The sequence below is a fragment of the Nannobrachium achirus genome (genome assembly GCF_963921795.1).
Source record: "Nannobrachium achirus genome assembly, chromosome: 4".
NCBI lineage: Eukaryota > Metazoa > Chordata > Actinopteri > Myctophiformes > Myctophidae > Nannobrachium > Nannobrachium achirus.
Window position 1 is genome coordinate 60243342 of NC_137813.1, and position 24962 is coordinate 60268303.

Consider the following 24962-nt stretch of genomic DNA (forward strand, 5'->3'; position numbering starts at 1 on the left):
TACTATTTGTAAATTGTGTCTTATTGTTTGATCTATATATAGTTGTAAATGGTACCATTGAACAAAACAAATACATAAGATTGCTCTCAATTGACCATTCGTGAATAATTGCAAGTGTGAACTGAGCTGAAAAAGTCAGGTTTCTTACAATTAATAAAAACTGAACAAAACAAGAGCTTATTGAATGACCACAGTGTCCTCTCATAAGTTATCATGCCACTGGCCAGTTGTGTTTGCAGACACTGGACAATGTTGACTTTATGACAAAACACTTTGACACAGATTACTTGTTTTACTTGTATTACATTGCCAGACATGTCCCCTTGCTTTGTAGTTAATATTTGTCAGGGTCATTTATGTTTGACACTATTTTAAAAGAAAAATGACAGAGGAAGGTTGGTCAGCAACTCTCCATGTATCAGGTTTAGACGTCCCAAAACAAAACTCAGGGGTCCCTAGGGCTCTACATGATTTGATTATGAAGTGAAACTACTCTGCTATCTGATCCATGTGTTGTTTCATCTTAAATAAAATTGTTTGCCTGTGTTTTATTTGCTTTTAGTTGGGGAGAAAACACAACTGTGTCAGTATTCTGCACACACAGAGCACTGACCCAGTGGGTTGAGTCTACATGGTTCTCACACATCCTTTAAGTTCCTCCCCCTGCACTATATTCTCTACCAGTCTCACTGAAACTCTAGCTCAGTGCATTTGAAACTCCAACCAGAAGAGAATCATGGCAGAAGTCGCCCCAGCTCCAGCCCCGGCCAAAGCAGCCAAGAAGAAGGCAGCACCCCGACCCAAAAAGACCGGTCCCAGCGTCGCCGAGCTTGTCGTCAAGGCCGTGTCAGCCTCCAAGGAGCGGAGCGGTGTGTCTCTGGCTGCGGTCAAGAAAGCGCTGGCTGCCGGCGGCTACGATGTGGAGAAGAACAAGGCTCGCGTCAAGAGCCTGGTCGCTAAAGGCACTCTGGTTCAGCTCAAAGGCAACGGCGCGTCTGGCTCTTTCAAGATGAACAAGAAGGCAGAAGCGGTGAAGGCGAAGAAGCCTGCTGCTAAGAAAGCCGTTAAAGCAAAGAAGCCTGCTGCCGCCAAGAAGCCCAAGAAGGCGGCAGCAAAGAAGCCCGCAGCTGCCAAGAAATCACCGAAGAAAGCCAAGAAGCCCGCCGCCAAGAAAGTAGCAGCGAAAAGCCCAAAGAAGGCTACCAAGAGCCCCAAGAAAGTTGCAAAGAAGCCCGCAGCAGCCAAGAAATCTCCTGCCAAGAAGGTTGCCAAACCCAAGGCGGCAAAGAAGGCAGCACCCAAAAAATAAGTAAAAATGTCAGTTCCATGTACATTTACACCCACAAAGGCTCTTTTAAGAGCCAACCACATTATTTTACAAGAGTATCCTCACGTATGCTTATAGCCTACACCATAACATAAACATTTCCATAGCTAGCCTGGGTTATAATCCAACCACTTAGTCCTTTCTTTTTCCTCACATGCTTTGAACTGTAAAAAACACTATTTATTGCCCTAGCGTTGTGGGTCAATTTCAAAATGACATGATAGTACCATTACACATCTCGTATAGGCATTTGATATACATCATTATACGATATAGATAAGAGGAGTTGACTATCAATATAAATAGGGGTGCTGTGACCAAAAACGAACAAGGGGGAGGTGTTTTGTGTGTGCGTGCGTGCTCTGCTGCTCTGCCTGTCCTCCCTTACGTCCTCAGAAAGCACAAAAAGATTTGAGCTTGAGTTAGGAGACAGGAATATCAGCAACACAGTAAACAGTAACATGTGGTATACATATCATTCCCACCATGTTTTAGACAGATATATGGATGGATAGCAGATTGTATGAATAAACAGATCTACCTGACTATTGAAATGGTTTAATTGGGAATTCGCAAATAGGGTATTGGGTATTGGGTATTCTTTGTTAAAACCTTTGTGTACGTTGCTGTGGCAACAGTCTGTTGTTGCTGGTCTGTTAGTGTACGTTAGCAACCACCTTAGCAACCATGGTTTTACCCTAGCAACCAACTGTTTACCCTAGCAACCAACTGTTTACCATAGCAACCATGTTTTTTTACCCTAGCAACCAACTGTTTACCATAGCAACCAGATACGCAGAGCAGGGATCTCCATATATGGGCATAAACAGGTGACATCACACTGATGTCAGATACTCAGAGCAGGGATTTCTCCATAATATATGGGCATAAAAGGGATTCTGTTAGGGATCTCCATATATGGGCATAAAAGGGATTCTGTTAGGGATCTCCATATATGGGCATACAAGGGATTCTGTTAGGGATCTCCATATATGGGCATAAAAGGGATTCTGTTAGGGATCTCCATATATGGGCATAAAAGGGATTCTGTTAGGGATCTCCATATATGGGCATAAAAGGGATTCTGTTAGGGATCTCCATATATGGGCATAAAAGGGATTCTGTTAGGGATCTCCATATATGGGCATAAAAGGGATTCTGTTAGGGATCTCCATATATGGGCATAAAAGGGATTCTGTTAGCTGTTAGTGATCTCCATATATGGGCATAAAAGGGATGCTGTTAGGGATCTCCATATATGGGCATAAAAGGGATTCTGTTAGGGATCTCCATATATGGGCATGAAAGGGATTCTGTTAGGGATCTCCATATATGGGCATAAAAGGGATTGTATCCCAGATGATGCCCTGTTAGGAGATCCACACTAACAGAATCCATATATGGTCCTACCGACAGCTGCTATAAGCCAACCCTGGCGATAAGGTCTGAGTCGAAGAAATGCTTCTTTCCTGGCAAGAATTGCCCCTTTATACTGTAGGGCTCGTTTGTGTATTGTATGACATCACGCCACATCATCGGCTGAGGACTGTGTGATGTCATCATATCTCCATATATGGAGACATAAGTTGCTCATGCCCAAATATGGGCTGGTGAGGTCAGACTTAGTGTGATGCGTAGGTTATCTCCATATATGGAGATTCAACTTCAATGAGTAACCATGGCAAACTGTCAACTGCCCGTATGTCTTGATAATTGGTAAAACAAACTTTTGGCCTATTTGTGGAGATAAGCGACCAACGGTCGCTTATCTCCCGATTCGGGAGTCTTACTGGTTTTTAAAGAGTTATTCATGAAGATGACTTAGTCTATCACTACAGTAATGCTTTGACGAAATACTTGCGCTCGCAAACCAATTTATGCATACTGCGCACAATGTGAAATGGATTGATTTCTGAAATGACACAATCACGTTATGAACTATGATGCCGGCTTCAGAGGGAGTCTTTGTTACTGCACAATGTGTTCCCTCCTGAATTGTCACGTGAGTGACAAAGTATAACTAGAAGAGAAAATTTCTAAGAAATTTTAAGTGTGCCTGCAGCTCGCTAAGTCTGTGCAACCTTGTGTAGCGGTTGGTGTTAGCATTAGCGTTATTTCACGAGATCAAGGGTCACTTCCTGTTTGGTGAGGGGCACTTCCTGTTTGGCGAAATAGGCCCCAATTAAGGTCATGGACGATTAATGAATTAAAGCTGCAAGCAGCGATGACCAGGCCCTCGCAGCTCTACCCACGTCACAAGGCCAGCAGCCAATCAGAAACCAAACAGGAAGTCAGCCATTTCGACTAATTAGTGGCGTTTTGGAGCATTTTTGGCCGTTATCACGGGTCGCACTTTAACGACAGTTTTTTGAGAAAAAATTGTTTTGTGAGAAAAAAAAATTGAGAAAAAAACTTTTTTGAGAAAAAGAAATTTTGTAAAAAAAATTGTGAGAAAAAAAAATGTTGAGAAAAAATAATTTTGAGAAAACAATTTTGAGAAAACAATTTTTTGGGAAAAAAAAATTTTGAGAAAAAAAAAATTGAGAAAAAAATTTTTTGAGAAAAAAAAATTTTGAGAAAAAAATTTTGAGAAAAAATTTTTTTTGAGAAAAAAAATATTTTGAGAAAAAAATTGAGAAAAAAAAATTGAGAAAAAAAATGAGAAAAAAAAATTTGAGAAAAAAAATTTTTTGAGAAAAAAAAATTTTGAGAAAAAAAAATTTTGAGAAAAAAAAAATGAGAAAAAAAATTTGCGAAAAAAATTTTTTGAGAAAAAAAAATTTTGAGAAAAAAAATTTTGAGAAAAAAAAAATTGAGAAAAAAAAAATTGAGAAAAAAAGAAAAGGTATGACACCAGCCGCAAGTCTGTACGACAAACGGTTCATGAGTTATAGAGGCACTTCCTGTTTGGTGAAGGGCACTTCCTGTTAAAGAGGGGGCGAGGCTTAATCAATTACAGCTCATCCCTATTGGTCGGAAAAAGACCAAAGTTGTGTGAGCATTTTACATTTTAAATGACGTTGCTAGGCAAAAGTATGGCAGAGTTATGTGGCGCCAAAGTTTCTGGGTTTTTTTCGGAGTCCCCCATTCAAAGTCAATGGAGTTTTTGGGCGTTGTTTTTTGCGAATTACATCGCAATCGTAAAGCGGATCGGAAAGAAAAGTAATAGCACACCATTCCCGGCCGAGCCGCACATTTTGATGTATATATTGCGGGGGTGGCGTAAATCGTGCGGCAGTTATTACGTGCCGAAGTTTGTTTTTTGGCGTCGTTTTTTGCGAATTACGTCGCAATGGTAACGCGGATCGGAAAGAAAAGTAATAGCACACCATTCCCGGCCGAGCCGCACGTTTTGATGTATATATTGCGGCAGTTATTACGTGCAGAAATTCGTGGCGAAAGACTTAATTAATTAAGTATGGCGGATTACAATAAGTGTTTTGCTATTGCATAGCAGGCACACTTAATAACATGTAGGGTGAATCTATATTTTAATTGGAATAACATGTCACGTTCAATTTTAAACCAGTTATAACACACACACACACACACACACACACACACACACACACAGTCCACTAACTGCAGACATCAATTCGACATGACACTTAGCTATGAGTGAGTTTGTACCACAGAAAGTAATCAAAAGCTGCTTTTGATCATGTTCGTTTTAGCTGGGGTGAGTAGGTGTTGTGAAATAAAGCTGTATATAATTTCATATGAAATAAGTGGGTCATTGTGTCCCATGCACAATTCGAGTGGTTATTACAAAACTAACTGATAGGCCTAAGCATAGCAGTACGGCTAATTACTCTCGAGGGAAAAAATGTAGAAAATGACAATATGGTTTCAATATCCTTATTCCATTTTTAATGTTGACTATGAATTGAAGTAACCCTTCATAGCTCCCCCATAATTACAAAATGATGTACCCAATGTCATGGCTTAATAAAAATGTAATTAATACAGCCTTTACAGACAGCTAGGCTACAACAAAAATCATTAAAACTACCAATCACAATTAACATGAAAACAACTCCGTATAGAAAGTGTGGGCGGCTCTTAAAAGAGCCTTTGGGTTGTTGGTAGATCAAGTCAGCATTATTAACCTCCGAAGCCGTACAGAGTGCGTCCCTGTCTCTTCAGAGCATAGACAACATCCATGGCGGTCACGGTCTTTCTCTTGGCGTGCTCGGTGTAGGTGACAGCATCACGGATCACGTTCTCCAGGAAGACCTTCAGGACACCGCGGGTCTCCTCGTAGATCAGACCGGAGATACGCTTCACACCGCCACGGCGAGCCAGACGGCGGATAGCGGGCTTGGTGATTCCCTGGATGTTATCACGGAGCACCTTGCGATGACGCTTGGCGCCTCCTTTACCGAGTCCTTTTCCGCCCTTCCCTCTTCCTGACATTTTACTGCAGTTGTATGTGTAGATGCAAAACTGAATGGCTTCTGAACCTAGAGCCCTGTCTTTATATCCGTGTTCTGAGGACGTAAGGTGACAGGTAATAGGTGAGTAGGTGCCCGCTCTTACACAAATCCGTCTAATTCTCTATCTTCTAAATAAAATGAACACGGGGTATAATGGGCCTGGGGCCAGAGAATTTCCGGATACTAGTATGGTTTTAAGGGAAGTGAGATATACTCAACAAAATAGGAATAGGGGTGGCTCGCTGGGGGTCCGGAAGGTAAGGCTGTGGTCTCCTTTTCCAGGTCCTTCTCCTCAGCTCGCCGAGTACACACTCTCCAGTGATAGGTACACACTCCACAGTGAGTCAGGTTTGCGCTCCTCATTGATCCAGGTACACACTCCTCAGTGTCAGTCCGCTCCCAGTCCATGCCTAGAAGTAATGAGTAGAAGGAACATTACTATAATGCACTTTACACAGTAACATGCGGTGGAGAGGGAAATATGGTGGCTCTTACCGCCTGTCTGCCCATGATCAGCTTGTCAGAGACTCCCAGCACAGACTGAAGGGGAGAGCGAGCTCAGTACTTATGCACCCCTGTGTTGGGTGGGGCCCACAGGTGCATACGCTTGTGCCTGATGAAGCGTGTGGGCCGGCAGGTAACGCCCGTCAATCACTTGGCCCACACAGTGTGTTGGTCTGCTAGGGCTCGCTCTCCCATCCAGGGTGCGCTTCTTTGACATGCAGGGCCTACCTGGCGGGCGGTGTCCGAACGAACCACCACAATACATACAGTATATAGCATATATATTATGTTTTTTTTTTCTCCAAATCCATGGTTGTATGTCAAGGCACTTTTGTAGCGTTGTAGGCCTTGGCTTGTAGGCTGAGTTTCACACTGCACAGTGCAAGTGGCCAAGAGGGGTCTGGGGACCACTCCCCAGCAAAATAAGTTAATATAGCATCACAATTATTTTAACCACTTGCATACTTTGAGTCTTTGACTATTCAAAAAATTTGGCAACGTCACTTTTTCTTGTTTTTTCTCTATCAGTTTGGGGGTCATATACACAAAATATAGGATATTATACAAACCATGATCAGTGCTTATGGATTCGACCTCACTACAAACTAAAAAGGAAGAATATTTAGGTCAGATCAGAGGCTACTCATACTGCTCATACTTTTTGACTGTCAGTAATAAATAAAAAAAAAGATTAAGAAAAGTACGACATTTGCATATGAATGAGTTTGTTTCGAACATAAAAAAACATTTGCATGTCAGTTGAAGAACAACCACAGTGCCAAACAAACTCAGTGCCATGAGCCAAATTCAGTTCTGGCCTTACAAGACTAGACAAGGGGTATCCTATATTTTGCAAGTGTAAAGGCTAACAACACAGATATTGCATTTAAAAGCTCAATTAAAGCCTCTTTTGTAATACAAGCTGTTCATAATTTAAATCGACAGTAAAAGGTTAATTTCTTTTCTTGAAAAGATGGGTGGTCCTTAAAAGGACCGTTGTGTTTAGAGCAGACAGAACAGTTTACTTGGAGCTGGTGTACTTGGTGACAGCCTTGGTGCCCTCAGACACGGCGTGCTTGGCCAGCTCACCGGGGAGCAGCAGGCGGACGGCGGTCTGGATCTCCCTGGATGAGATGGTGGAGCGCTTGTTGTAGTGAGCCAGTTTAGAGGCTTCACCGGCGATGCGCTCAAAGATGTCGTTGACAAAGGAGTTCATGATGCCCATGGCCTTGGAAGAGATACCGGTGTCAGGGTGGACCTGCTTCAGTACTTTGTACACGTAGATGGCGTAGCTCTCCTTCCTGGACTTTCTGCGCTTCTTGCCGCCCTTGGCGGCGGTCTTGCTGACGGCTTTCTTGGAGCCCTTCTTGGGCGCTGGTTTCGTAACTTCAGGCATGGTTCTCTCTCAATGGTGTGAGGACAAGAAGTGACGTAGAGGCGGCGTTGCACCAGTATTTATAGCAGGCCCATGCAAATGTATGTGTGCGAATCCCAGCATTAGATTGGCTGGCCCACTGCCTATGTGACTCTCAGAGTTCCGCTAAAATAGACTAGACTAGTATAATAAACATGCAGGGTGAATCTATTTGAATTGGAATTATTATGTATATGCCACGCTCCAATTTTAAACCAATTATAACACACACACACACACACACACACACACACACACACACACACACACACACACACACACACAAATGCATACAATAGTCAGTCCACTAACTGTAGACTAATATGAATTCGACATGACACTTTTTTTTATAAAACTATGAGTTTGTACCACAGAAAGTAATCAAAACTGCATTGGAACATGTTCATTTTAGCTCGTGAGTAGGTGCTTTGAAAAAAATAAAAATAAAAGCTATGTAATTTCAGATGAAATAAGTGGGTCATTATCTCTCTATGAGCCAGTTTGTACCACATAAAGTAGGCCAATCAAAAACTGCATTTGATCATGTTCATTTGAGCTGGGGTGAGTGCTTTGGGGGAATAATAATAATAATAATAAAGCTGTATGTAATGCATATGAAATAAGTGGGTCATTGTGTCCCATGCGCAATTAGTAGGCCTACAAAAATAACTGATAAGCAGCAGTACGGCCATCGGCCAATTAATTTCACTCTGGAGAACAGACAATGTAGAAAAAGGCAATGGTTTCCATAGCTGTATTCCCCGTTTTTGTATAATAATCTTGACTGAATTTAACACATTTGTGTTATGACTTGGCCACATTAACGGCATGCATACCGATCTTGAAGATTATTTAATAAGGATCACCACAATACGCCTCCATAGATCCCCCACAATTACAATATGAGGTATGACAGATGTCATTAAGACCTTGATCGCTGTTCTAGAATCATGGATGATCTAGAAATAAAGGTCAATGCAAACAGATAGTTTAGTGTAGGCCTACGATAGTGTACGGCTTCACCAAATAATTAATATGGAATCAACTCCGTAGAGAAAGTGTGGGCGGCTCTTAAAAGAGCCTTTGGGTTGTTGGTAGATCAAGTCAGCATTATTAACCTCCGAAGCCGTACAGAGTGCGCCCCTGTCTCTTGAGAGCATAGACAACATCCATAGCGGTCACGGTCTTTCTCTTGGCGTGCTCGGTGTAGGTGACGGCGTCACGGATCACGTTCTCCAGGAAAACCTTGAGGACACCGCGGGTCTCCTCGTAGATCAGACCGGAGATACGCTTCACACCGCCACGGCGAGCCAGACGGCGGATAGCGGGCTTGGTGATTCTAGTAGAGGAGCCTATCAATTTTTGTAATTTTGGAATGATAATTTTTGGAGACATGTATATCTTCATTCTTGGGGTTCTCACAATGCCAAAAAAACATGTCTTCAATTTTTCTTTTTGTGTTTAGCCTGTGTAATTAGCATAATTAGCCAATTAATTGCCAAAAACAGTAAATGGCAATAACTTTGCTTCTGGGTAACTTATAAAGGTGATTTAAGAGTCTAAGTCCATGTTTGTGAGGTCCAGAAACTCATCTGTTACCATTGTGAAGTCATACAACCTTTCCTAATTAGCATAATTAGCATAAATTACGCAAAAACGAGGTGAAAATAAGGAAATTGCTGCATTTCTTTGTTTTAGTCAACTTTGAAAGCTTCTCACAGACTTTAAGATGTATGTTTACAAGTCCAGGAATTATTATTATCCTATACATGAATCATGCAACCTTTTGTCTGTGTAATAATTATGTAATAATCACACCGAAACCAGAAATAGCTATATTTCTTTATATATCCCTCATATAAAATAAAGAACAATATGAGAAATGGTCACAGAATTATCAGATCGTTTATACTAATATGTACAGAAAGTTATGTAAACACAGTTAAATAGAAGGGTCTCCATCTTCGTCGTCGTCATTGTCAATCCCCAACAGTTGCGCCTTGCTTACATTACAACACACCTCTTCATCTGCCCCACACATGCACATCTCAGAGCAGTTCAAATTTTGAGATCGACAAGAACAATGTGACATGCACTGGGATTTCTTGCAGCCACATTTGATCAGTTGAGTAATGGTGGCTGGAGCTGGGGGATCCCGTGTTGTGACTGGCACCAGATGATCTCCCTCAGCCTCCCATCCATATTCAGTTGCTGGTGGCATCTGTGGGTTAGGTACGTGGTCCTGATACCATACCATTGCCTGGTAATGGGCACGGGCAATAGCTTGATGCAATGCTCCTTGTGTAGGTGGCAGCTTCTCTGCTTCTAATTGTTTCTTTGTGAATAACCTCCACCTGAGTTCACCAACATCCACAAGATTTGTACCGGGCTCGTACAGCTGGCAAACAAATGCTTCAATCTTTTTTTCTGTGTGCCTGCACTACTGGCTCCAGTGAGATGATACGTTTTTTGTTTCCCACGCCGGTGATGAAATAGGTATCCTTGCACAGCTGATTGTACCGTCGGATTGCAAGAACAAAGACATCAGTGTCCGGGGACTCAATGTATGATATGATATGATATGATATAGTACTTTATTGTCAGTTCACACTGAAATTTGTCTTGCAACACAGCAGCCATGTATGCGACACATAACATATATATACAAACATTTGACAAAGGTAACAGAAACAAGACAGGTTTACATACATAAGGATAATATAGTCAAGGGCAGTGTCCACCGCCAAGCCTACCTATGGCCAAACTCCTGATTAAGCCTTAAAGTAGACTGATGGACAAAGGACCTTTTTAGTCTGACCTTAGTGTATGCTGGAACACCGTATCTCCTTCCTGAAGGCAGCAATCTATATTCTCTATGCAACACATGGCTACTATTAGAGGTAATATTTCTTGCCAACCTTAGGATGCTGTTATCTATTATGTAGTTGTATATAGCCTCTGAAGTGGTTGTCCGACTATCTTTGAACAAATGTTCAGTTGTTGCAGCAGTTGTGACTTAAGGGCTGCAGACAAGCATCCATACCAGGTGGTACTACAGTACTGAAGAACACTCATAATGACAGACGTGAAAAACATAAGAAGAATCTGTCTACTAGCACCAAATGATCTTAAACGGCGGAGGAAGTAGATTCTTTGCTTTGTTTTCTTACACACAGATTCAATCTGATCTTTCCATGACAAAATATGGTCTATTACTACTCCGAGGTATACATACGAACATACCTGGTTGATCTGTTCACCATGAATAGTAATGGGAGATCTGTGTGTATCTGGTGGTGCACCAAAAACAATCTCTTCTGTAGAGCTGTGTTGCCCTCTTCAGACAGCAGGCTGTGCAGGATTATCCTTGTGTCAGCCTCTTCCTGTGAGCTGTGGAGATGTTTTACATCAATATAGTTTGAGTGGACATCTTGCCTTGACGTGATTATGAAAACGTTGGGTTTCCCCTGGAAGTATTGGAGGGCTTTCTTAGCAAGATAGACAGTCAGCTCATCTTTGGTGTGGATACCTGACAAGAACTGTTTTTCAGACACCTTCCCAGGGTTTCCTGCAGCACTTTACAGGCCAGGCGCCCCGCCAGAAAACCCCCCCGCCCCCCCAAGGGTATTAAAAAAAAAAGAAAAAAAAAAAAAACATTTTTTTTTTTTTTTTATATTTTTTTTTTTCAAAAAAAATTTTTGGACCTCCAACAATGTACTAGGCATGATCGCGATCGCGAAATTGCATGTTTAACCCCCATACCAACCCTATCTTTCAAACATGGCAGCCATGTGAAGTTACTTGTGCCTCACTGGCAGGAGAGCAGAGCAGCGCATGCAGCTGCTTAATTGACGGTCGTTAACTTCTTTTGAAGTTCTCTGAGAGGCGAGCCTAGCCTAGGTCAACTTGACAGTGACGCAGCTGCACAGCGAGTCGTAGATTGCGTCGAGAGAGAGAGAGAGAGAGAGAGAGAGAGAGAGAGAGAGAGAGAGAGAGAGAGAGAGAGAGAGAGAGAGAGAGAGAGCTCTTCTCATTTACTCACAACGACACAAGTAAAGTACAAATACCTGAAAATCTCCTTTGTACAGTATAAGTACAGTAGGCTACTTAAGTAAATCTACTTAGTTACTTTACACCAATGTTGTTGTTTTTTTACTGTGCTGTAGACTTCTATTTATATGGCACGAGTGCTGGTTGATTAACCTGGGGGAAAAAAACAAGTTACACTGTCCTGTGAAAAACGTAGTTATTCAATGTTGAATAAATGTGGATGATAGCATGTAGTTGTGTTTTCCGTCATCATGGGCACATTCATGTGTTTTTTATAGGGCAAAAATAAGAATTAATATTAAAAATTAAATGAATTAATTACTCGAATTCATTAATTAATTATCCCCCCCTGGTCAAGATCCCCCCCTGGTCAAGACTTTTTCCTGCAGGAAACCCTGCTTCCCTATCGGTGTGTTCCACATGATAAGTGGTAGGGGGCTTGCCACCCTGGCGTCGCTTACGCGTGTCCTCCTTCAGTGAAGATGCAATATCATAGCGGTCAAATACTACATGGGTCTCACTATGTTCTTTGGTCTTCCTGTCCAGTATGGCTATGAAGTGGTCAGCCCACTGAGAACATATCTTGATCCATGATGGCTTTCCCATTGCCTGTACCAATGCCATTCCATCTATGACAGTTACACTCTTAGATGGCAGGGGACAACTGTCAGTGGCAGCACTCTGTGGTTGCTGATCAACACCAACGTCACCAGTCCTCTTCTCATTCCGCAGCTCCTCGAGAATGGTCATGAGCTTGCTCTTGTCTGTGCAGGGCCGAAGCTCACCAGTCACTGTGAAGAGAGCACGTGGTTTGGCAGTGAACTCGTGCTGGCCAATGGCTTCTTTGAGGTTGATCTCTGACCGTGATCGAGCAACAATCAGCATTCAAGCAAACAATGACCTGTCATCCTTCAATTCCACCACCTGGTCAGCGAGCTTGTGTTTCACAACTTACTCTTCCACATCTTCAGTTGAACCTTTTTCATTCAGGCCTAGACACTGACTTCATTTTTGTTATTGCATGCTTTCACAAAAGCAACATAGTTCTGCTGGCCAATTTAGTCTTGGCTGCATACATCTTTCTCCACGTGGGGTGGCATCACAACTTTTGTGATGATATTGGGTAGGTCTTTGCCATCATATGTTAGAGGATTCAAAGAGGACTTGATCACATGCTTCAATCGAAGTACATTATTTTCCTGCCTTGTCCTGACAGCAATGGACAAGTCATGGTGCTCCTTTTGTGTAGCTGTTTGTGTGCCAGCCATCTGGCATGCTTCTTCAGCAAGTCTACTCAGCTCTGGTGCTGTCAAGAAGAACCTTTCCCTAGCACTAGCATTCTGAGTAATGCCCACAAGGCCTCCAGTGACCTTCATGATGCGAGTGATGTGCTCAAGGGCATGATCCACCCCAATGGCGCAGAATGGTATCTGATTTTTATTGACAGTGAACTGCCCATCCATAAATTCTTGGTATATCTCTGGATCTGTGGTCTGCAGGGCCTTCATTTCTGCTAGGTAGACTGGAACCAACCGGGCATACTTCTGCTTGTCATGAGCAAAGAAGTATTTGCATAGCTCATCCAGGGAAGAAAGATGAAGTTCCCAGAGGCCATCACGGGTAGCACGCATGAAAGTGTATATCAGTAACACCATTTCAATAACTATGATTAGCTTTATCAGCTGTGATCCCTCACAGCTGAAGCACAGTTGCTTGACTCATTATGACAAGAATTAATCTATGGATATACTAACAGAAAAAGAAACAGGTAATTTCCTACTTTCAGACTAATTAATAAATCATGTATGCAGATTGTACTAATGACAAAAGGTTGCATGATTTACTTATCAGGATAGGAATTTCTGGACATGTAAACATACTCAATTAGTCAATAAGAGTCTCAGATTATCTCTCCAAAGTCAGCTAAATGTGAAAAATGAAGCGATTTCCTGATTTTCAACTCGTTTTTGTATAATTTAAGCTGATTATGCTAATTATGAAAGGTTGTATGACTTCACAATGGTAACATATGAATTTCTGGACCTCACAAACATGGACTTAGACTCTTAGATCACCTTTATAAGTTACCTAGATGCGAAGTTATTGCCATTTCCCGTTTTTGGCAATTAATTGGCTAATTATGCTAATTACACATGCTAAACCCAAAAAGAAAAATTGAAGACATGTTTTTTTGGCATTGTGAGAACCCCAAGAATGAAGATATACATGTCTCCAACAATTATCATTCCAAAATTACAACCAGCAGAATCACTTGATTGGCTCCCCAACTATTCCCTGAATATTATCACGAAGCACTTTGCGATGACGCTTGGCGCCTCCTTTTCCGAGTCCTTTTCCGCCCTTACCTCTCCCTGACATTTTGCTGCAGTTGTGTGTAGGTACAAAACTGAATGGCTACAAGACTCAGAGCCCTGTGTTTATATCCATGTACTGAGGACGTAAGGGAGGACAGGCAGACCCCCCTCCCCCTCCCCCTCCCCTTCCCCTCCCACTGGGCGTTGCCAAAAGATACCGCCCAGCCAACAATAATCCCTCCCCTCTTGCAGCAACACCCCTCCTATAATTTATATAATAGTGTGGTCCTCAAACATTTTCATGTCAAGGACCCCCACACATAGATTTATATTTAGGATCAGGTTGTAAAATGGTCTAGAACACCCCTCTGCATCTGATTAGAATTTAAATCTGGTTGGTTTTGATCAGATTACATGGAGAATGTTAAACAGATTCATTTTAAATCTTGTTTTAAGCAGATTAAAAGTGTAAACGTAGCAATTTTGTTAGGGTTATATTGGCTCTAATATTCGCCAGTATAGTTCTATCTATTGTTGAAGAAAATAGAAAAATGTTGTATTTTTTATTAATTAATCATAGACGTGGTGTGGTTCTTATAAAGTTACATTCTTGTTCATAATGTTCCAATGTTCAAATTGGTTAGAGGGTACAGGCACACGGGTGCCAACATTGGCACAGGGCGATGGTGATCACTAGACAGAAGTGTGAGAGAGGATTTTTATTTCAAAATCAAATATTGTTTTAAATGTGGTCAATTAAATACTGATGGAGTGACATTAAAATGTGGCAGTGGTTCTCAAACCTTTTCATGTGAAGGACATGTGAAATTGACACTTATCAGCCTCCAGACTAGCCCCATATATAACCTCACCCGTCGCTGCATATATAGTCTACTGTTGTGCTCCGAGATGAGGTCCTAGAAACATGGCCGCTGGAATCGGGCGACAGCCTCCACATCACAGTTGGGAAACATACAAAACGAAATTTTGTCCAAAAAGTAACGGCAGTTCCGAGCTCCCAGACTGTGAAAACCTCACCTCGGTACATAAAACATGAACTGCGGCATGAAACAACCCCTTAAAATCGCTAGGTTTGTCAGCCGGTAATGTTTACAAGCCTGGAAGTTGCAGCCGGAATGGCAGCATTAGCGCCCTCTCTGGTCGTACGTAGCCCCAACCGTCGCTGCATTCGAACAGACATTCGACAACAGTATGCAGCGACGGGTGAGGTTCTATATGGGGTTCTATATGGGGCTACCTCCAGACCCACATTTGAAAAAAACATTTTAATGTTACAATTTTACACAACCCCCATTAATGGCATTTCTGAGACCCCAATCTATATTGTAAAAGGGGTCTGAGTTATTAAAGGGTCCATTTGGTTCCTGATTGTGATTTAGCTGGTAACCCCCTGGACCTTCCTCAAGGACCTCTTTGGGTCCCCGGACCCATTTGAGAACCAATAGGGGGTTCATACTACTGTACTTGTACTGTAGCCTACTGTAAGTCTTGTGTCAACACTGTAATCAAAACATTTCACATTTTAGCGATATACTGTATAATGCTATATAAGTGTGGTAGCCAGCCCACTTACTAGACAAAGCAGGGTGGGACTTCACACCATCCACCAGGGTACTTTGCCCATGTTAAATGTGAATAGCTCAATTGTACCACCGTGTGAAGTGGTCCCCTGAGTGATCACTTCACCAGTGTGCAGCCCACTTACTGGACACACCCTGCATCTCTATGCAGAGTGGGACATCATGCCAGCCCCCAGGGTACTTTGCCCCTGCTAAATACCTAAATTGTACCGTCACTGCCGTGTGATCACTTCATCATTGCAGTGTGTGACTAAAAAGTACTACCATAGTATACATAGTTGTTTTATGCAACGTACATGAGGGGACATTACTTCAGTTTTGATACACTTACTTCAGTTTTGATACACTTACACTTAGTGTAAAATTCACAGTAAAAATTAATGTGCAGTTACAACTGGTTATACCAAAGGGCAGTACAACAAAAATGTTTTGACTTAACATAATGAGGCAGTAAAGACACATTAGCATTGCATCAAACTTGCAAAGGGAGCAGAAGGCACACTTAACAAGTAGTAATATACCCCCACAGTTCAGCACAAATATACAACACCAGTTACAAGATAAAAGGTGTATTAGCAGTGTCACTAATGTAAAAATGAAGGAGAAAAGGCAGGCAGAATAATTCACTTGTCAATGTATAATGCAGACTCCACATCATCACAACATTACTTGTAGGGATGGTCAGTGCTGCTACTCTGTGACTGTGACGCTGACAGAGTTACCAGAGATCAATGCCTCTTAGAAGTGTGGGTCCTCTAAATTCATGATGTCATGCGCGCACACTGTTTTTATTGTTAATTAGTGTGTGCATATATGAGGTGCGCGTGTGTGCAGCAAAATAAGTGTGGTCTCGCTGAGCCCACGCGAGCCCATGGCATCTCACCCCTGGATATACCCAAACATGCTTACTCAGTTATTTGTTATGTGAAAGTCCTATGATGTCTATGTGACATCTGACATCATACCCTTTCATGCCCATACATGGATATTGATGACATCAGGGAACTCCATATATGGGCATAAAAGGGATGCTGTTAGTGTGACATCACAGTGACGCGGGAGTGTGATGTCAGAGCGGCAAACCCATTCTGTTAAGAGTGGTTCATGGACATGCACTCCGATTTTATTTCAAAGTTACAATGACAAGCCATTATAATCTATGGAAGCAGTCTAGCTGTTTTTTACACTCCATTGATAAATGAGGGCCCCTGACTTCAAACAAACTTAAAGCAGAGTGAATCTCTGAAATTGAGCTGCATTTGGCTGAGGACATACACATACATTCCATGGATGCATGAATGACTGACTGACTGACTGACTGAATAATAATCAATCTTTATTTCAGACTCAGGTCCATATCACATGAAAGTGAAGACAGTGCAATGATGTGGATGCACACAGTCTGTGGCTAATGTGGATGAGTTTAACAACATTAAATACAGCATCCCTTTTCTGGGTATGATATGGCATAATAGCAATAACATTAATTGAAATAGCCAAACAGAGGGAGATTCAATTCAATTCAAAGGACCTTTATTGGCATTGAAAATGGGGAACATATACAGTTGGAGGGGGTACAGCATTGTGTAAACGGAGCTATGTTGCATTGTAACATTTAAAAAAAAAAAATAATAATAATAATAATAATAATAATATATATATATATATATATATATATATATATATATATATTTTTTTTTTTGTTTTTATTATTATTATTTTATCTCAAAATGCATTTAAAAGTAGCAGCTCTGTTTCATACTGTATGTGCAGTAGGTCTAGATGTCAATCCATGGTTTGTAGTCCTTACAGGATTCACAGGCACATACATATTGGGGTCCTTGACATGAAAACGTTTGAGAACCACAGTATTAGAGGTTCAACCATGGATGGTTCGGGGACAATTTTATAGCCCCTTATCTTATGATATTATTTTTATTTTTATTTAATTCATTATATACACATCCCACGACATGCCACACAGACATTTTACTGCCTGTTCCTGTACAAGTGAGTGACAAAAGAAACCCCTCTTATTTTACATTTGCCGGGTAAGAGGAAAAGAGAAAGGCCAAAGGGGTTAGCAGCTCTGCATGGATGTGGTGAGAGAGAGAACAGCTGGTGGATGGAGCAACAACAATAAGAAAGAAGGCATTTAGCAGCATCCAACCAGACGGGTGACTTTACAAGATAGTTACATGGAGTGAAAAGAAAACTATATAGCAGCTACAAACGTCGGGTGTATCTTCATGTCGCTGGCTTCCATTGAAAATGAATGGTAGCCTGTAGCTGTGTATCTGACAGTGTGAATGCAGCATCGGTGCTTATGTTTACACAATGAGCTGGACAACAACTGCAATAAATCATAATTATCTTAATCATTGGCTGTCTCCCCAACCTAACTTTTTATCATTTTTAATCTTGCACTTTTTCCTTCCTTCCTCATGTATAAAGCGAGTCAAACGACTTTGGTTACTTAGAAAATGTCAAATAATAATAAGATAATGATATAAGAAGTCAAAATTATAATTATTACGTTTCTATAGATTTTGTTCACATGAATGAACAGAGAGTGGCAGAGATTAACTCTTAAATGATACTGAATTTCTCCCACATTTTGTTCTGTTCATCCAGCACACCCTGCAGATCTTTGGCCAGCAGGCGAACTTTGCTCATAAACGTGTTCACGGCTGACTTCTTCAGCATCTGACCGTCTTTCCCCGTAAAGTACGGGTCAATTTCTCTTTCAAAGCTCTTAAGCAGCCGCTCAGATGACATGCCCTCTATGTGAATCGCACTGTACATATCCTGTGATAGTTCTGCCATTCTCAGTGCCTCGGGCTGAGCTCCTCCTGCCCTTTGTAAGTTGGACAGGACATACCTCCTCAATTTCTCCATCCCAGAATGGATCAACACCAAACAACTCTCCACATCAGCGGCACAAGCCCTGTAGTCCTGCACTATCTTTTCCACCATCTTCCTGTCCACACACTTCTTGCGGGAAATAATTGATTGGGCACCCATGCCCACGCCACAGCCTGCTGAAGTAGCCAATAGGCCAGCACCCACAGCTGTAACAACCAGAGAACCCCCAAAGGTAACGGGAACCAGGGCTAGGCCCACCAGGGTCGTGACACCGCCCACGGCACCAGTTGTGCCCCCAGCAATTCCCACATTCTTGGTAATCTTCTTCGCCTTGTCCAGGCTGTCGGAGATGCCATTGAGGTCGGAGATGTGGCCCTGCACGGTGGCTCTACGTTGATCCAGGAGGAGTTTATAGAGACGTAGAGCTTTCTTCACGTTCATGGCTCTCTGGTTGAACTCCCTGTATAGGGTAAAATGACGGAACAGATTGAAGGAAAGGTCATCATTCTATGAAACTGCACTCATGGTTAGACCTGAGATATTCTTTTGCACATAGCAAACGGCACAGCAAACTACAGTAACTCAAGCTCAAAATCAAGGCCTATTGTAAACATGCAATTTCTTGAGAAGTCATGGAATGATACATATATCTTTTGACAAAAAGCGAATTTGATAATATATTATTATTTGGAATAATATTATATTATACCAGTAAGACACGAAAGGCACAGGACGGAATTCACACAGGATGGAATTCATTTGCAAGTGTGATTTGAGTTCCGGTTGGTTGCTTACCATGCATAGTAGTTAGAGTTCTCAATTTCGGCCCGAACCCGACCCTACCCACCCGACCCGACATTTTCGGGCCGGGCCGGGCTCAAAATGTATGCTAATTAGTCGGGTCGGGCCGAGCCTCGGGTTCAGTAAAAAAAAAGAGAAAAAAAAAAAAAAAAAAGTTCATTTTTTTTTTCATATTTAATAAAGATAAAGAACATGGCGCTGACTGGCGTTTCACTCGCTTATTTACTATGTGACCGTACGAGCACTCGGAGCAGCACACCACTGACAGCAGACGAGGCAGAGTAGAGTGAGTGAGAGACAGAGAGCCGCAGTCAGCGATGCTGGCAGCATGTTGCTAATAATAGCAGGCTGGTGTTGCGCACCAAAACACCATTCAATCTGCAAACCCACTGAAGTCTGCTTTGCATCACGATCTGACTTGTTTAGAACTTGCAGATCAGTGCATCTCTTATCCAGGCCAGCCAGGCCCAGGGTCATAAATCAGCGACAGCAGCAGCTATACGATGGTGGGGTTACAACAGGTCGACTCCTAATTTGTCCGAAACGAAACGAAAGAAAGTGGAGGAGAGAGAGACTCACTGAGAGTTGAGTGACAGAGACGGCACATGCATGCAGAGCAGACAGATGCATGCGTTGCACCGTGTGAACAAGATGAGGAGGATTAAGGATTAAACTTTTCTTCATGAGAGAACATGCTAACATTGCCGAACCAAAAGTGGAAAGGTAGGCTAATCTCACTCTCTCAGCCTACTACTCAATATAATAACACATGGTACGGTCACCGCGGTGGCGGCGTGGCGCCACCTGGAGGCGTTTTTAAATGTGTTTATTTTCCTTCACTCGGGCTTTTTAGGGCTTCGGGCTTAAAATGATGAAACTAGTTAGGGTCGGGCCCGTAATTTTCAGGCCCGTTGAGAACTCTAATAGTAGTAGGCCTACATAAGGACCGCAGGAATACACAAGAAACGGAGGGGGTGAGTGATTTAATCCGGTTGCTCCATAGGTCTTTACATAATTGTCTCTGTACGTAACCTTGCAGACAACACTCAACCCGACGGATTAAAACCGATAAAAACGTACGTACGCTTGAACTACCCGTGGGGAACTTTTGTCAGCCGTGGCAGTAGTGAGGACAATTACTTATGACAGCGGTTCTGAAAGTGTCCCAACAAGGAATATAATTTAGCAAGAAACGGGATAGGAAAAGGTAACGTCATTGCAACCAATGGTGAAGAGGACATCTCGACTCCTCACAACGACTTTATTGGCATGAGAAAACATACACACAACCGCGCGCGCACACACACTCACACCGCCTGTCCTCCAACAGCGAGAGGGTGCAGTGCACTGTGTTTTGTTATTATTACTCAGTCCGGGTGGTTAAATCTGTACCCTTGCGGAGTTGCATTTACCGCGATAACGTTGCCGAAAGACAGCAGCTGCAGAACCAGTCCAGACTGTTACCAAACATCACGTCGGTCGTCGGGTCAAGAAATTCTGTGGTTCTACATATTTTGGCTAAAATGCTTCGGTTTACACGTGTCCATGTGGCGCGCGGCCCCAACGGGAGCAGAATTGGAGCGGAGAGTCTACCGTACGTTCTCTCTCACCCAAAAACATACACACAAAATTAAGCATACGTAACTTCTTCTTCTTTCGTGTATCATCGTCCTTGATGATTGGTTGACAACATTGTATTTCACAAGATTTCTTGTTACTTAGGGGAGGCCATGGGGCTGGCTGTTGTCTTCCCCCCTTGCTGACGTCGGCTTAGGCAGGGTTTGAACCACTCACCTTCTGCACGAAGGGCATATGCACTAACCACTACACCAAACGGCCCTTAAGTTGGACAAAATTTTGACAAATATTTTCCCAAATATGGATATGACTGACGTCTGATATCATAGATGTCTTATGTTATAGACCACATGAGACTCACACAATATGTCCATATATGGGCATACAAGGGACATGGATAGAATGTGATGTCACAATGTTATGTTGCAATGTGATGTCATAGGTCAGCTATAGACATATATGGATATACAAGGGACACAGACGTGAATGTGATGTCACAATGTGATGTCACAACGATGTGATGTCACAACAGTTCAGCAGCTATAGACAAAAAAGAGGCTATTTTTATTGAGAACGAGCGACTTTTAAAGCGGGGGAGAAGCTCTGCTCTGGGCCGCATATATCACATGTTTGGAAGCTCGGGGAGAGTTTGGGATTCTCTTCAATATCACTTTTAGTAGTAAAACAGAGCTGATTTGCACTATACTTATATGAGTTATTTTTCCATAAATACTGACTCTCTTCACCAAAAATAGATCTACAATGCATATCTCAGGTGCAAAGATATGCATGTTTACATAACGTAATATGATATAAGATTAAAACAATAATAATAATAATAATAATAATAATAACTAGCCTACAGCCCATTGGTGTGAAGCAGACAGACGCTTGTTGACGCCCATTTGTGATGTAAATCGCATCACAGGACAAAGCCGCCTACAGGCCAAAATTTGGGGAAATATTTTAAACATTTGGGGATTATGAGAAGTAGAGACACATTTGAAGGTGATAAATTTGATGTTGGGCAAGGTACATGCGTTATTGATTTTTGTATTATGTTTTTTAGACAATTGAACAACTGCTGAACGTGGAGTTACAGATGGAAACACACACAAACACACAAACACACTAACACACGGGGCGATTCTAATTAAGGTTGTGGGATAATATTGGGTGCTGTGGATGAAAAGCTTATTTACAGGGGTGCCCTGAGTGAAAAAAGACCCTGCTATATAGGTTACTTTGTAACTTTGTACTTTGTCAGCTCTTACCTAGTTTCATCTTCTATGTTGAGGCCATAGAGTGATGGAGCCATGTTATTCGAGTCTACAAGAATACAACAAGAGATGAGTTAGAATGATGCAATGCACTTACTGGTTCTGTGTTGGGTCACCAAGGATGACAGCACAACCCAAAACTAAACCTAACACAAAACCGAACTAAACATACATAGGCCCCACAAACCATGTTGTATTTACCAAGCATTGTCTTCAGCCATCTCAACAGACCGTCAATGTCCTCATTGTCCTGGGAAGAAGAGGTTTTTATTGTCAGAAATTACAACATACTAGCTGCAGCCAATGCATTTACAGTGGTTTCTTTGTAATCCCACATTCAAAGGGATATTTCACTTGCAACGTAATGGAGAAGTCAGGGCACCCTCACACATTAGAATGTCCCTCTAATGCGTAAGGGCCACAATGTTTTCATTACTTTTTTCACAGCAATCCAAAGTTTCATTTATGATTTGTCATTTGTTTGTAAAATAGGCCCCTCCCACTAACTTTGGAAGCCTATTAAACGTAATATACTTCTTTATCACTTGCCTGAACATGTACAGTTCAGCCAAAATAGTAAAACATTGGCACACTGTGTCACAATGTCCAAGCTTCACGTGACGCTTAATGGAATAGCATCGCTCAATTCACACCAGGGAGATTCCTGGTCTGCCACAGGGTGGCTACTCTGCTACGCATGCACATATGTGAGCATGCATTTTTCCTATACCGGTCTACTTGTGTAAGCCTATGAATGTGCCCAAGTGTGTATACGTGCAGGGACGTGCTGGCAATTGGGAAAAGCGGGACAACTCCCGAACGGCCGGTTCATTCCCGGCCGGTCCAGGCCGGCCATTAGGAAAAAAATAAAAATAAAATGTCGGCCTTCGTTCCATTTTGGGGGCTGGGCGGCCAACAAAGTAAATCGTCACAGAAACCTTGTATCTCCAAGTTTCAAATTGATACATTTTTTCGCAAAGCAAAGCCCTGCTTCATCATACAAGGCCGTTGCACAAAAGTAGTGAAAACAGCCGATCTACAAGCACACAACGCCTCGCGGTGCGAGGCGTTGTGTGCTTGTAGATCAGCTGTTTTCACTAGTTTAAATCATTTTTAAAATGATAAATACAAAACAAACGGTTTTGGACATACAAGGTTTCCACTCGACAACAACGAAATATAACTCATGTACAGTAATTGGCCCACCGGGTTGTCACTTGTCATGATCTGAAATGGCAAATCTTTGAGTATCAGTAGCGCTCAATTGAGCGCTCAGCGCACAATGAGGGCCTCTACAACTCTTTTTTCCCGGGCTGAATCAGGGGCCCAGCACGTCCCTGTATACGTGTGTGTGTGTCTCACCCTATCATCATTCTTATCTAGGGACTCATAGATGCTGGAAGAATGTGACAACGCTGTCCTCCCTGTTTGGCTTGGTGAAGTTGAAGTTGTAGGTGTAGGTGGAGGGCTGAACGTTGGTGGAGGTGGCCGCTATTGCAGATAAGAGACACAGTTATTCAATGATTCACATGATTACATCCTGATATAATGCTATAATGTCTGTTTGAAGAAAATTACAAATGGCAGACAATCTACAAGCTCCCAATGCATTGTGAACTTGTTTATGACGCTATTCTGGAAATAATTTAAGATGAGAGGAGAGGCTTTAATTGCATAAGATATGGCATATCTACATAATACATGTTGCTCCTGTATCGTTTGTCAAAAGAGACCCAGAAGTGTGTCTGTCTGTCTGTCTGTTATACATTGTTACTTATCTGTAACTTGTAACCTTAAAACTGCTGTGCTGCCTCTGGGCAACTGATTTATCTATCTATCTATCTATCTATCTATCTATCTATCTATAGGCTATATCCAGTAGTGCTTTGGGGGCCGGACGGGACCGGACGCCGTGTGGCCGGAAATATTTCCCCACATGCACGCGCACGGACGGCACCGAACGGTGCACGAGCGTGTAAACGCGTGCATACCCCCCGCGAGAGCCGCCGCCGCGACAACACCCCACCCCGCGAATCCGCGATAACTACAAGCAATACTTTAATCAGTGGCTACTTGCATAACAGGTTTCTAGTGGTGAATGTGTGTGCGTCCTCAAGCCTCTATTCATATGGATATATAGCCTAACACCTAGGTTTCCAGCTGTGACTGCATGTGCATGTGTCTATGTGTGTGTGTCCTCATACATGGCTCCATATTACTGTGGTATTTAGTGTTTGAGATTCGTTCAAGCCAAACTTTGTTTCTCTAGCCTACTGCAGCGCTGTATTTTCTAAATGGATTAAAAGAAAGTAGAACATAAAATCTTAAGTAACAATGCAAATGTAATTAAGACTAGAAAACTATTGTTTTCCCACCATTAGATCTGCTGACATCCTTTCTATCTAAATAGCCTCTAGAGGCGCGATAAATGACCGTCCGCCCGGAAAAAAAAATCCCAAAGCACCACTGGCTATATCTATCTATCTATCTATCTATCTATATATCTATATATATATAATCTATCTGTGTGTGTGTGTGTGTGTGTGTGTGTGTGTGTGTGTGTGTGTGTGTGTGTGTGTGTGTGTGTGTGTGTGTGTGCAGTGTGTGTGGACAGGTTTTTATTACTTTGTGAGGACCAAATGTCCCCACAAGTATAGTAGAATTGGAGAAATAGAATTGTGGGGACCAAATAGTAGGTCCCCACAACGGTTTGGGTTAGGTTTAGGGTTAGGTTTAGGGTTAGGGTTAGGATTAGGGTTAGGGGTTAGGGTTAGGGATAGAGGTTAGGGTA

The 24962-nt window shown here is 42.2% G+C and overlaps 4 protein-coding genes across 4 annotated transcripts in view; 1 reads left to right on the plus strand and 3 right to left on the minus strand.

Moving 5' to 3' along the window:
• The window catches only part of LOC308283916 (histone H1-like), a gene marked incomplete at both ends in the record, with an annotated part of 183577 nt that overhangs the window by 130793 nt on the left and 27822 nt on the right, over nt 1-24962 (minus strand). The gene's annotated exons all lie outside the window — the stretch shown is intronic.
• LOC308283926 (histone H1-like) lies at nt 737-1309 on the plus strand (the record flags this gene model as incomplete). Its single annotated transcript, XM_080724441.1, has 1 exon — nt 737-1309. One exon carries the CDS (start codon nt 737-739, stop codon nt 1307-1309), a length of 573 nt encoding a protein of 190 aa, XP_080580567.1.
• Nucleotides 5432-5743, minus strand: LOC308283957 (histone H4; the record flags this gene model as incomplete). The annotated part of the gene is made up of 1 exon (XM_080724471.1): nt 5432-5743. One exon carries the CDS (start codon nt 5741-5743, stop codon nt 5432-5434), a length of 312 nt encoding a protein of 103 aa, XP_080580597.1.
• LOC308283946 (histone H2B-like) lies at nt 7289-7663 on the minus strand (the record flags this gene model as incomplete). Its single annotated transcript, XM_080724460.1, has 1 exon — nt 7289-7663. The coding sequence occupies one exon, from the start codon at nt 7661-7663 to the stop codon at nt 7289-7291; it is 375 nt and encodes a 124-aa protein (XP_080580586.1).